Here is a 14,045-nt window from a genome sequence, read left to right on the forward strand (position 1 = left end):
GCAGTACTTTTGTTGTCTGATCAATTACATTTATTTCCATTTACAGTGAAATCATTGCTTAAAATAAATACCTGTGGTTTAAAAAATTATAAATTGTTAATACTTTTAATTACTTATACATATTCTCATCCCGCATTCATGAAAATACTTCCACTTCAAAAACTTATCAGGATCTATGATTGCATTGTGGGTGACAGGGGAGGTTAAAGCAGAGGCAGGGTACAAAGAGAAGAGGGCCAGGCCCATCTAGTCTACTCGGTTCACTTATGAATTTGATCTTCAGCCCTCTTTTGGTAACCTATGCAAAGGGACCTTAGCCACTTGACTTTGGAAATTTCACTCAAGAGTCTTGAGAACCATGCGATTCAATGCAAATTGCTTTATTCTTCTGTGTATGTCCATGTAATATGAGTACAGTATTTGTCATATAAAAAACAACTTTACAATGTTTTGCCTAGTCCTTCCCCGGTTTTATGTTCCACCCACTTTCTTATAACCTCTGGTTTCTCTATTCCATTCCCAAATGGATGCCACACTGTTCCATAGCTCATGTTTGAGACACTCCTGTTGTAATAAAAATGTTCTCTGTAAAGCACAGGCAGCACTGCCCCTTGAAGCTAGGTTTGCACTATACCAAATATTAAAAAATAAATTGTATGCGGTATTAACAATCATCTAGTTGAATATCTGGCTGTTTGTCCCAGCATAATGTATTAAGGCATTTCTACACAGACCATTGATCTGGGGGATCCACAAATCAACCCCACGATATCTCTAACATTCATATATCGACCACTGCAAAAGAGACCAAAAATGCTTAGGCTGGAGTTAGTCTTTCAATCTCTTTTAGGTGCATTGTATGCTTTTGTGAATGTCTCTTATTTAAACACCCACTTTTATTGGGCACCCTCAGAGGAATCCTAGAACGCGTTCATATCCCAGTTATGCGGCCTGTACAAGATAAACCTATTTTTTATGGTTAATACCCGTATTCCTAATGGGGATTCTTTGAGGCCCACTGTCTCCCCAGTTTTGGGAGTATCCATAATGTTCTTTGTCTCAAAGGTGCCTGCATAATATTGCCTAGCATGTTTCGTTAAACATTCTCATTGTTGCAGTGTGAATATATAGAATATAGTTTTAAGTAGATTGAAAATGCACCATTTTCTAAAAATGTTTATTTTTTTTCTTAAAAGTATAGAGGATCCCGATCATGAAATAGCAATGCTTACACAAATTCTGGAATTTGGACAGACACCAAAACAGCTTTTTACAAAACCTCATCCTCAAAGGATAACACACAAATGGAGGAGTATCTCTCGGTCATCTAGCCAAAGTGCATCCTTCATTGACTATCCTGGTGAGTGTACATCATATCCGGTTATTTGCAGATAAACGTGTCTCTTGTATGGAATATTAGAGTGTACTTACTTTGCATAATGCAGGCCTAGCCTTTGTTAAATGGCTCCGCTGTTTTATTTAACATCCAATCACATTTTCTGGTAGTGCAGGATTGTGTTTTCCATTGTGATAGTTTCCTAATCATCCCATTATAATACTTTTTTGTAAGATCACTGAGACTGTCTTACTGGATCTACGGACATTGAAGTTTCTACTTGTTTATTATTTTTATTTTGTTTTGGTTATTTAATAAAATTAAAGCCTGACTTTGAAGGCAGTAGAGCACTGTACATCACAATTTGGGCATGGAGAGTAAAGATCGAACCTTTGAGTACAGCAGACCGACATGAAACTGTTTTAATCTATACTGTGTTGTGAGGAAGTGGCTGGTATAGATAGTTCTATTGCTACTGTATCTGTTAGGAGGGTGTAGGTGTAGAGTCATATCACACTTAAAAATTTCAACAACTTTCAAATTAAATTTAGTAGGATGATGGCTGCAAAGGTTCCAGAATCATAGCAAACATCTGCTGACAATATGAGTGGAGGGTTAACGGAAGGACCTAGTAGGCAAAATGAAATGTCATATAGGTTCCCTAAAAGGCAGGAATTTTAGGTGTGTCAGCGGAAGTGCACATTCTCTAAATGCTACAGTGTTTTGATGGTTCCATATGTCTTTGCAGATGTCCTTAGCCACTATGATTTGGCTATAGGCTCCCCTTGGTCCGGGCTGACTCAAATTGCCATCCCTCACTTTGCCTTCAGTGCAGATCATTCTCAGCTCTGCCTAAGGCTTCTTCTCAGGTCCACTCAAAACGTCATCGACTTCTTGCACTCTGATATAATCGTATACTTTGTATTAATATGTGCTAGGATGCTCTAATGTAGTCTTTGTTGGCCTAATTTTTGCAATTTGTCCGGACACAGCTTTTGTTTTGCCTGAGCTCCTTTCTGCTCTTATGATATGTCTCCACTTGTCTTCGTTCATTTTTTACATGTAATGATTATGTCCAGTTGGACAGCCAAAAATAGATATCATTGCATTTTTATATACATTTCTTTCACAAAATCTTCTCCGTTAGGGACCATTGTTCCTTAAAACATTTCGTACCCAATGTCCCCGACCGCTATTTGGGTTCCTTTGTCTTTGTAAAATATGGGGTTGGGCCATGACGCCTGCCCCAACTGCAAGTCCTTGCATCTGAAGGCGATTTGCAAGCGTGCAATGAAGCTCCTAGCGGAGCAGCAGCAGAAAGCTTTGTGCCTGCCGTGGGAAATTGCGGGCTCGTTCTCGGAGCTGATCCTGCTAACCTTTCAGACTATTGTCATCACATTCCAAGTCAGCGTCCTCAAAGTCGGCTAAGTTCAAGAAGCACTAGAAGAAAAAGTTGAAACGTTCTTCGACTTTTCCTAGAAACACCCATGCTTCTAGGCCACGCTCCTGCACTCCAAAAGTGGAGCCAGTGGCTTGGTCCGCTCCTTGCTTTCCTAAGTTCCCCAGAGCTGAAGCAACACCTGCCCAAATCTAGGAGTTGTACAATTCCATGCACTCCTATCATATGACCAACGGCTCACTGGCACACCTTTTGGACCCACAGAGGCGAGAGGGGGCCCTACTGGATTACTGTTGGCAGGTATGCCCTCGACACGAGCCAGGCCCTCTGGATCCATCACGGATCCACACTGACTCTGAAACTGGTGCCACAACCCTTCACGGTCCCAGTCCACCGGACTCATTCTCTGGTACCATCGGCGCTGACTGAAGAGGAACCAGTTCTCGTCTCCATCTCCAAGAAGACGTCCACTCGATATCAACATCTGCCCCTCCATGTCAGCTCCTGGACCTGCCACCCCTAGATAGCCCTTCTTTTCCAGAAGGAGGGGATGATGAAGAGGGTTATGGCTTCCTGGAGGACGACTCGTACGCGGAGCTGTTAGATGCCGATGGCCTGGACTCTTCCTTGGGTCCGGCCGCGGAGGAAGGTGCATCTTTAACGGTAGTGATGCGCTGGGTAGCAGAGGTCTTTAACCTACAGCTACCCTCCATCGAGGTCACGACCAATGTCTTGAAGAGGTGCTTCAACTGGGGGAAAGTTCTGCAGAGCCCCTGCTTCTCTTTAATGAGGCCCTCACTGATGTTCTCCTGGGGGCCTGGGCCAAACCCTGCACTGGGGCTCCAATGCACAGAATGATTGCCTGCCCGCATTGTCATGGCCCAGGAGGCCCAGTCTTCCTTTCCCATCATTTCTTTCCTGAGTGCCTGTTGGTGCATGCTTCAACAGCCAAAGTAAACAATTTCCCTACTAGCCCTCCAGATAGGGAATCCAAGAGGCTGGATTCCTTTGGAAAGTGGATCTTCTCTTCCATCAGCTTGGCATTGCGGTCAGTGAATGCTGCATGTCTATTGGACTGATAAACTTATGCCTTGTTGGATTCTGTTGTGCAACTGCAGCCCGTGCTTCCTGAAGAAGGCTGAGCCATTCTGAACCAGCCATTAGTTGATGGCCAGGATGCAGGGAAGTTCACGATCAATGTGAAATGGACACCACTGACTCACTATGGTCACTACAATGGCACTCCGCCGTGCTTGGTTGAGGTGCACCGGATTTTCAGTGGATGCCCAATCCTCTTTGATAGACATGCCCTTTGACGGCTCCCACCTCTTCGACAACGCGGCTGACCCGTCAAGGAGAACGGGGTCACTGCTAGACCCCTGAGACTTTCCTTGGCTTCCCGGGATCAGCAACAGTCCTCTCACTCTCAGCAGCCATGGCCGGGCCTCCCATGGGCATCTGCAATACCACTCTTACCCCCTAGTCCAGCATGCTTCCCAGTCCTTTCATGGCTGGCGTCGCAAATCTCAAAGAGGACATAGAACCCACACCAAGCGTATTGTCCAGTTCCCCACCCCTCCGGCTACCACAGCCTCTGAACCTATTTAATAGGTCCTTAACACAACACACCCATCCCATTGCTGGATGGATTAAGCACAACCTGACACAAATGGGTTTATGCCCTTCCACTTCTGGAAACGCTGCCTAACTTGCCACCATCCACAGAACTGCTGAAAGAGCACCATCTGTTTTTTGCTGCCTTTGCTGGCCAAAGGAGCCATTGGAAGGGTCAAACTAAACAAGCTCACTGTTCCATAGCAAAGGCAGGACACCAGTCAATGGGACTGTACCCTTCTGTAGTAGGGGATCTCTGTGTATAGTCATAATCTAGTGAATAGTCCCGCCCATGTGCGTGGACCCCGGAGCAATAAAAAATAATCTCTGAAAGGTGACAAATCATGCAGACCTGCATACACCTTTAAGAGAGAATTTAATTTAAAGACAGATAATGCAGCCTATACCCACAGGCTACACTGTCCAGTACTTCAACTAGAATTCCACCAACATCCACAAACAGCACTGCCTGTCTAGTTTTTCTCCACATAGGAAAAAACCCTGCCTCTACCAGCAAAAGCCTCTGGAATGATAGAGAGTAAGGAGTGGACAGACAAGCCCCATAGGCTGCCATTATGTGGCTTAGGACAGGATACTGTGCCTTTAAGAAAACTTTCCAGATTTCCAGAACTTTCCCCAGTATCCCAGAATGCCCAGCAGGTCCCATTTACTTTCAGTTCTTTTTTCCGGCTCCTGCTAGCAGGACCCTGGAGCATTGAGCTCTCCTCTTTTCAAGGTTTTTTTTTGGAGATTTTGTCAATTTTTGTCACTTTTTCAAGTGCTCAGTAGCTGGTACTGTCAACATGCCTGGCTTGTTCGACAAGTGCCCGGAATGTGGTCGAAAGAAGGCTAAAACTGATCCACACGAGGTGTGTATAGGTTGCCTTCCCCAGTCCCACGTGCCTGAAAGCTGTACCATCTGCCACTCGTTCTCGGCCAGGACCCTGAGGGACAGAATGAAAATCAGGCTTCAAGTTCTGGAGGAGAGAAGACTGAAGGCACCAGGTGGGTCTGGAGGGGCTGATTTGGCCCATACTGAGGCCTCTGGGGGGCTCCCCAGGGGCAGGTAGACCAGTAAGCGCTCCCACTCCCCGTCCACGTCGAGGGCGTTGGCGACGTCGAGGAGGATGACCACCGTCTTTTCGCCGTCTCCCCAGGGCTCTGGGGAGAAGCGGCGTCGACGATCGCCGTCGAGGGACCTGAATAGGCCGCCGTCGACTACATCGGCGTCGTCGGCGACGACGCCGTCTTCGGCGCCATCCAGCGGTCGGCGTCGAGATCGGACCCGGCGTCGGCGTTCGCCGTCGAGGGATCGCCGTTCACCGTCGATGAAGAGGAGACGGTCGACGTCGCCGCTGAAGGGGAGATCGACGTCGAGACGCTCAAGGTCGAGGAGATCGCCGTCGAGGCACAGGTCGCCGTCGAGGCACAGGTCGACGTCGAGGCGAAGGTCGACGTCGAGGCGAAGGTCGACGTCGAGGCACAGGTCGCCGTCGAGGCACAGGTCGCCGTCGAGGAGAAGATCGACGTCGAGGAAGAGAGAGTCACCGGAATCTGTGTACTCAGTGGTGTATACGCCGCCTCGGATGCCTCCGTCGCCGCCTCCTCTCCCACCTCCGCCGACTCCTCCTCCACCACCTCCACCAACGCCGCCTCCTCCACCTCCACCACCGCCCCCTCCCCCTCCACCGCCACCACCGCCTCCACAGCCGCGGACACTGCCTCCGCCGCCCCCACCGCTGCCACGCACTCCAGTGGGACCGCCGCCGGTTCCCCCGCGGTCGGTTTCCCTTCCAAGGTACCCGACTCCGCCGCAGGGGACCCCGAAGCCACGACGCCCGCGGTCGCCGGGACCGGCTAGACCGGCGGACAGGCCGAAGCCGAAGAGGTCGCGCTCCCGCTCTCACAGGAGAAGGTCACGGAGCCGTGGACGGTCATCGTCGGACTCAGGACGACGCCGTAGGAGGTACAGGTCCAGGTCGCACACGCGCTCCTCGATCAGAGACTTTTCCCCGACGTTGTCGGACTCCCCGGGGACTAGGGTGTCTCCGGTGGACGACTTGGTCTCTTTCCAAGAGGTGCTGTTGCGAGGGGCTGCAAAGTTGGGTATCACGGTGACGGTTCCAACACCCACGACGTCCGTGATATTCGAGACGCTTCATAAGAAACATCTGTCTCGCCCTCTACTGCCTCTTGTACCAGGACTGGTGGAACCCGCGTTGGAGCTGTTCCTCACTCCCGCGACGACGAAGGCCGCTCCCTCCAGGCTCATGAAAAAGTATAGGGCCCCGGAGTCGGATCCTTCCTTTTTGAGAGTGGACCCGAAGCCGGATTCGGTCATCGTGACGGCGGCAAGAAAACAGCATGCGACCGCCCCGTCATCGACGGTCCCGCCTGACAAGGAAAGCCGCTGGCTGGACTCTGCGGGCAGGAAGGTGTGTGGGACCGCCACCACCGCCATGAAGGCGGCGAGTGCAGGGGCTTTGTTGGGCCGGTACGACCGGGCCCTGTGGGAGTCCCTGCAGCAGTATGCGGACCTGCTGCCCCGGGACAAGAAGGAGGACTTCTTGGAGACAGTGCGCGAAGGCATGCTGGTTTCTAATCGGGTGATCGGCGCAGCGGCGGATGTATCATTGCTGGCCGCCCACGCCTACTGTCATGGCGTTCACCAGAGGCGGCATTCGTGGCTGCGCCTGACGTCCCTCAAGCCAGAGGCGCAGCAGAGAGTGGCCAACCTGCCCTTCTTGGGGGAAACCCTGTTCGGGAAACATGCGGACGATGAGATGGCCCGCATGAAGGCGGAGGCGGAAACCCTGACGGCCGTTTGGTTGGAGAAGACCGAAAAGAAGAAGCGCCTGTTCCAGAGGCGGTTCGGGTCTTCGGGCAGAGGGCGTGGACAGGGTTCGGGACAGCAGCAGCAACAACAGCAGCAGTTCCGCAAGCCCTTCCAGAAGCGCCAGAGGGGTAGAGGAGGCCAGCAGGCTACTACCACTACCAAGGGCCCGGCCGGGTCTCGGCCCTGAGCGGCTACTTCCCCCTCAACCGTTACCCACTCCAGTGGGGGGAAGCATTCAATTTTTTCCGGCAGAGTGGAGAAAAATTACTCAGGACAAGTGGGTGCTGAATATTGTTTGCAATGGATACAGTCTTCGGTTTATCAGCCCGCCTCCAGCGATTCCGCCGGTCAGCTCTCGATTCCAGCTGAGAGAGCTCCAGGCGGAGGCAGACATCTTGTTGAGAAAAAAGGCGGTAGAAGAGGTACCTCTGTCTCAAAGGGGAAGAGGTCTGTACTCTCGCTTCTTCCTCGTTCGCAAGAAGGACAAGAACGAGTTCAGGCCCATTCTGGATTTGCGACAGGCAAACAAATGGATTCGCAGAGAGAAGTTTTGCATGCACCAAATTTACCCTCGGCTGCAACGGGGAGACTGGCTCTGTGCCATAGATCTACAGGATGCGTACTTCCATGTGCCCATAGCGAGGAAGCACAGGAAGTTCCTGCGATTCCAAGTCTGCGCCAATCACTATCAATACACAGTACTGCCATTCGGGCTAAAGTCTGCTCCCAGGACCTTCTCGAAGTGCATGGCGGTGGTGGCGGCACACCTGCGGAGGAACAAGGTGTTTGTCTACCCGTATCTGGACGATTGGCTGATCAAGGCTTCATCCTTCTCGGAAGCACAAGATCACTTCCGATGGACGTGCGCTCTCCTGCACAAGCTGGGGTTACACGTCAACATGTCCAAATCGGTCACGACTCCGGTCCAGTGCATACAGTACCTGGGGGCCTCCATCGATACGCGGTCAGCAAGCGTGTCTCCTTCGGAGGAGAGACGGTTATCACTCCTTCGGAAGGCTCAGGACCTCAGGACTGCTCCATCGACGACAGTGAGGAAGGTGTCGTCTCTACTGGGATCGATGGCCTCCTGTATCTTCCTCACGCTTCACGCACGGCTACACGAGACCTCTGCAGGAGTGCTTGGAGGATCAGTGGGATCAGAGGACAGGGTCTTGGGACGACAAGATACGACTGTCGCTGCATGCTCTTCAGTCTCTGAAGTGGTGGTGTTCGGTGGAAAACCTCCTCAAGGGGGTTCCCTTCCACAAGGACATTCCCACGACGAGTGTAGTGACGGATGCTTCTCTCCAGGGCTGGGGAGCGCATTCCGGGGACTTGCAGATTCAAGGAAAGTGGTCTCCTCTGGAATCGACGTACCACATCAATTTCCTGGAACACAGATCTGTCTTCCTGGCACTGAAGGCCTTCCTTCCGTCCTTCCAGACCAACTCGCTGCTGATACAGACGGACAATACAACCACAATGTATTACCTCAACAAGCAGGGGGGGTCGAGATCGCGCACTCTGTCGCAGGAGGCGCAGGCGATCTGGCGCTGGCTGCTGGCCCGATTACTGACGATTACGGCCACGCATCTGCCAGGGGTGCAGAATGCTCAGGCGGACGCCTTGAGCAGGCTGATTCAGGAAAACCACGAATGGGTCATAAACGACGAAGTACTAGGAGAAGTCTTCGCAAGGTGGGGGACTCCAGACGTAGATCTGTTCGCCACCGCCGAAAACAGCAAATGCCGAGACTTCGCATCCAGGTACTACCAGCGGGGGACGCTGGGGAATGCGCTATGGATCGATTGGTCGAACAGCTTTCTGTACGCTTTTCCACCCATTCCCCTGATTCCGGCGGTGCTCATCAAGCTGTCCCAGTCCAGGGCGCGGATGATCCTGATCGCCCCGGAGTAGCCCAGGCAGTGGTGGTTCACGGACCTTCTTCACCGGTCTCTCCTTCCTCACATGCGGTTGCCGTGCAGGCCGGACCTTCTCACGAAGTTCGGGGGGCGGATGGTGCACCCCAACCTCTCGTCTTTGAGTTTGGCGGCATGGCTCCTGAAATAGTGCAATATGGCCATCTGAATCTACCAGACGATTGTATGGACATACTGAAGGAGTCTAAACGACCTTCCACTAGGACATCCTATGCTTACAAGTGGAAGAGGTTCTGTATCTGGTGTAAGTCCAAGAACTTTGATCCGACGACATGTAAGGAAGATGTCATCCTTCCATACCTTTTACATCTGGCGCAGTCTGGCCTTAATTTCCATTCCATTAAGGTTCATCTGGCTGCTTTGACCGCTTACAGGAAATGCCCTTCACAGACTTCCTTCTTTCAGATCCCTGTGGTCAAGGATTTTTTGGAAGGCTTGAAGAAAGTGTTTCCTCCCGTCAGACTTCCCTCGCCTTCCTGGGACTTGAATGTGGTGCTGTCCAGACTGATGAAGGAGCCTTTTGAACCCATTCACAAGGCTTCATTGCAGCACCTATCCTGGAAGGCGGCGTTCCTAGTGGCCATTACATCGGCCCGCAGGGTGAGTGAACTTCAGGCATTATGTTTTCAAGAACCTTATACTGTATTTCATGCTGCTAAGGTTGTGATGCGTACTCACCCTAAATTTCTTCCTAAGGTTATCTCTGATTTTCATGTCAACCAGACCATAACTTTACCTACATTCTTTCAGAATCCATCCTCGCCAGCGGAAAGGTCTCTCCATTCCCTGGATGTTCGGAGGGTGTTGAAATTTTATCTGGATAAAACCAAGGATACTCGTAGGTCTGATCAATTGTTTGTTAATTATGGCTCAGTCAGGACTGGTCTTGCGACCTCTAAGCAGTCCATTTCTCGGTGGATTGTGTCCTGCATACAATTGTGTTTCAAAAGGCTAATAATACCTTAGGGGGTAAACCTAAGGCTCATTCCACCAGGGGCAAAGCTGCCACGACGGCTTTGCTGCGTAATGTTCCGATTGCGGAAATCTGCAAGGCGGCCACTTGGAAGTCGGTCCATACTTTTGCTGCGCATTACTGTCTGGACACGGATGCCAGGGCAGATGCTCAGGTTGGGCAGGCTTCGCTGCGAAATTTGTTCGCACTATAGTGGTAGTGTCTTGTGTGTTCTCCACCGCTTTTGTTGTGTGGGGATGGGCTTGCCATTCTATTCACTAGATTATGACTATACACAGAGATCCCCTACTACAGAAGGAGTAGTTTCTTTTCTGTAACTCCAGTTCTGTAGTAGGGGTATCTCTGTTATAGTCATAAGCGCCCGCCCTCCTCCCCGGTGGAGAGATACTTATTCATGTGTAGAATGCTACAGGTCTGGCGTGCTACGCCTTCAAAAAGAACTGAAAGTAAATGGGACCTGCTGGGCATTCTGGGATACTGGGGAAAGTTCTGGAAATCTGGAAAGTTTTCTTAAAGGCACAGTATCCTGTCCTAAGCCACATAATGGCAGCCTATGGGGCTTGTCTGTCCACTCCTTCCTCTCTATCATTCCAGAGGCTGTTGCTGGTAGAGGCAGGGTTTTTTCCTATGTGGAGAAAAACTAGACAGGCAGTGCTGTTTGTGGATGTTGGTGGAATTCTAGTTGAAGTACTGGACAGTGTAGCCTGTGGGTATAGGCTGCATTATCTGTCTTTAAATTAAATTCTCTCTTAAAGGTGTATGCAGGTCTGCATGATTTGTCACCTTTCAGAGATTATTTTTTATTGCTCCGGGGTCCACGCACATGGGCGGGACTATTCACTAGATTATGACTATAACAGAGATACCCCTACTACAGAACTGGAGTTACAGAAAAGAAACTACTCCATCCTGGTTATCAAAAGTGGCTCCTTTTTAGGAGCACAAGCCCTCAAACATCACTGGTGGCATGCTACATCATCTGGGTTTGCTCCTGGTTTGACCGGCGCTCCCAGACCTTCTGTTGTTCAAATGTAGCAACAAGCATTGGCAATGCAATAGGTCTAACTTTAAAGGAATATTTATAGTAATCTTAAGCATTAGTAGTAAATAGCATGGGAATGGATATGTATTTGTGTGGAAGCAAAGAACTGTATAATAATGTTAGTTAAGGTTGAAAGGTCAGGTGACACTTTCAAGCCAGACCTAAATATCCATGTAGGTAAGTGGCTGCCTAACTCCCATCTCTGCTGCTGCCAGAGAGAAACACCATCCATTTTCTAGTTTTCCAAGACACATTATTAGCTTTACAATGTCATGTGTGTGCCCTTAAAAGTTCAAGCTCAGGCAACTGGATAAAGAAAATGATCCCAGCTGTGTGGAGGGCAAGTACTTTTTTTGTGGAAGCGCACAACCTTTGCCTAATCAAAACATGTACCCCTGGCTCCCAACATGTGGACTGAATCAAAGCCCCTCTCTAGTGTTCTTCACATAACTGTCTGGAAACAGCTGTGCTGTCAAGCCTGACCATAAAAACTCTTTACTGGGTATCCAACATGTATTACTAGTGAACATACATGGAAAGCGTGTCCTGTCACTGTTTATTCATTCCTCCGCATAGTATAGTCGGTCTTTAATGGATCTCCTACAAAAAACCTGTTCCATGCTTCTGTGTTCCTTTCCCCCACCCTCATCCCCTAAACTTTTCTGCTCCCCTCAGAGTAGAGCAAACCTTGGAATTCCTGAACACCCGATCTGCCTCCCTCTTTGCCTTTTGGAGTGAGGAAAGTCATCCTCACCCTTCCTTGCCCTGTGTGTATTGGAGAGATGTGTGTGGTGTTGGGCTGATTAACTAACAGCATTGAGTAACCAGGATATCCTCTCGCTGTGATTTCAGTACTTCCTATTTGTCTTTCCGCATTCAGAAAAAATAACACGTAGTGACTTTGGGCAGTACCACACATTTTACTCAAACAGCTGAATGAAATCACAATCAAGGATCAGCCAGCATCGCCATCGGCATGCAAGCTTATTTCTAAAGCTTTAATAATAGTTACCAAATTGGCAGCACTCTCCATGCTTCCCTCAAGGTGCTAGTGCATTAACAGTAGAAGAATTGTCAGAAAGACACAAAGTGGGCAGAAGCAATGCAAGAATCTCCAATGGTGTCTGTGTTGTTTCTGTTGGACATAACAGAGGCAGATGCAATGGAAGCTTCCTTCCTATGCAGATAAAATATATCACTGGAAGAAACAACAGTGCAAGTTTCTCACATAGGCACACACTTAACTGGAACAGTAAAGGACATAGACGTGCAGGCGTCCTTCACCCATAGAACAGGTACAGCACTGGCGGTAGCAGAGCAAACCTTTGTTGCGCACCAATAGCTCCGAGTGAGCCAGCATTGTAAGCTGTACACAATTCACAGATGGAACGTAAAGATGTTGTCTCATCGAGCTGCAACAAATCTAGCACTGCAAGCTTCCCTCACACACTGACACTTATCTGGAACAGCAGATGGTGTAGAAGTGGAACACACAGCATTTATAGATTCTGTCTTCATTAGCACAACCGCAATGCAAATAGCAGTTGCAGGCTTCCTTCACAGACTGGCTCTTAACTAGACCAGCAGAGGCTTTTGAAGTGCAAGCTTCCCCTTTGCCCAAAACAGATGCAGCACTGATAGTACCATTGCAAGTTTCCCTTCAGTGCAGACCAGCTACAATCAGTGAACTAGCAGCGGAGGCTTCAACACACGGAGCAGAGGTAGAAATTAGATTCGCTCCCAGGCAGATCAGCTGCAGCCCTGATAACAGCAGTAAAGTGTCCCCTTCCACAAATACCTGTTATAACCAGTAAAGCAACAGTGCAGCTTTTTTACACAGCTTACACTCTTGGCACGTAGTTTGTTGTGTAGGTCTGTGTGATTTAATCAATGATGTCATATCTTCTTCAGACTCAACACATAAAATCTTATAATATGTAAAAGAACCAGAATTAAACCCTATTTTCTGCTTTTGTTTATCAATCTCAACCTTGTTTGTTAATGCTTGTCCTATTTGGTTACTGATTAGTATCCATTTACTAGTTTTCTTTTTGGTCTGTTGTGCTTGCAGTTTCTCCTAGTGAGGAATCATTTGAAGATCTTACAGAAGAAAGTAAAACACTTGCATGGAGCAACATCAGCAAACTAGAGATTGTGGACCAACTTCAGATTCACAAAGAGTAAGTTTTCAGTATGCGAACACTGGAGACTTTTTTTGTAATATTTGTGTGAGATTTATGAAAACCAAGAGAGTGTCACCTGAGTGCTCTGGACTTCTCAAACTGGGGGAGCCGAACGATCCTGCTTTCCCAAGGAGGACTAGAAAAAAATTACAATTGTTTGTTTAAATTTACATTAGCCCCAAATTCTAAGAGCAATAAAGTATGTTAAGTACGTGGATTTTCTCCATCGCATTGAAGTAAGAGCTGTGGCCCAATCAAATGGGGTGGCATCCAATAATTCTAGATAATAGTTCAATACCTCACGCTGTGATACGTAGATTGTGACACCAGTGACGGACTGGACACTGTCTCTGAAGCACATCTACTATGTACAATTCCCTGCTCTTCATCGCTCTAGTACTTGCTCAAATCAGTACAGCAATCAATTGGAGAAAATGAGTAGCTCTATTCACGAAGGTCAATTCAGGCAGCCATGAGTCCATTTGCGTGTATGTAGATCTCTGTCACAAGTTCTCTACATGTGGAAATGCCACTCAGTGGAAGTGAAATACGGGCATTCTTAGGTGTTTCTAGGTGTGGTCACCGTTAAAATTGCAGATCCCACAGACCGTTCACAAACCCCTTGTAGTCCCCTTTCCAGTCTGTAAACTGTAAGATTTTTTTACTCCAGTACTGGGCTGGCGTAAGGCCTTTTCCATGGTGGGAAGGTGAATGAATCCTGC

At 48.9% G+C, this 14,045-nt stretch overlaps 1 protein-coding gene across 1 annotated transcript in view; it reads left to right on the forward strand.

Moving 5' to 3' along the window:
- NSMAF (neutral sphingomyelinase activation associated factor) overlaps positions 1 to 14,045 on the forward strand; it is a 624,890-nt gene that overhangs the window by 487,569 nt on the left and 123,276 nt on the right. The window contains exons 21-22 of the mRNA XM_085605566.1: positions 1,197 to 1,360; positions 13,212 to 13,320. Coding sequence (XP_085461692.1) covers positions 1,197 to 1,360; positions 13,212 to 13,320 — 273 coding nt within the window. The remainder of the gene's footprint in view (positions 1 to 1,196; positions 1,361 to 13,211; positions 13,321 to 14,045) is intronic.

The sequence above is a fragment of the Triturus cristatus genome, chromosome 5_1 (genome assembly GCF_964204655.1).
Source record: "Triturus cristatus chromosome 5_1, aTriCri1.1, whole genome shotgun sequence".
NCBI lineage: Eukaryota > Metazoa > Chordata > Amphibia > Caudata > Salamandridae > Triturus > Triturus cristatus.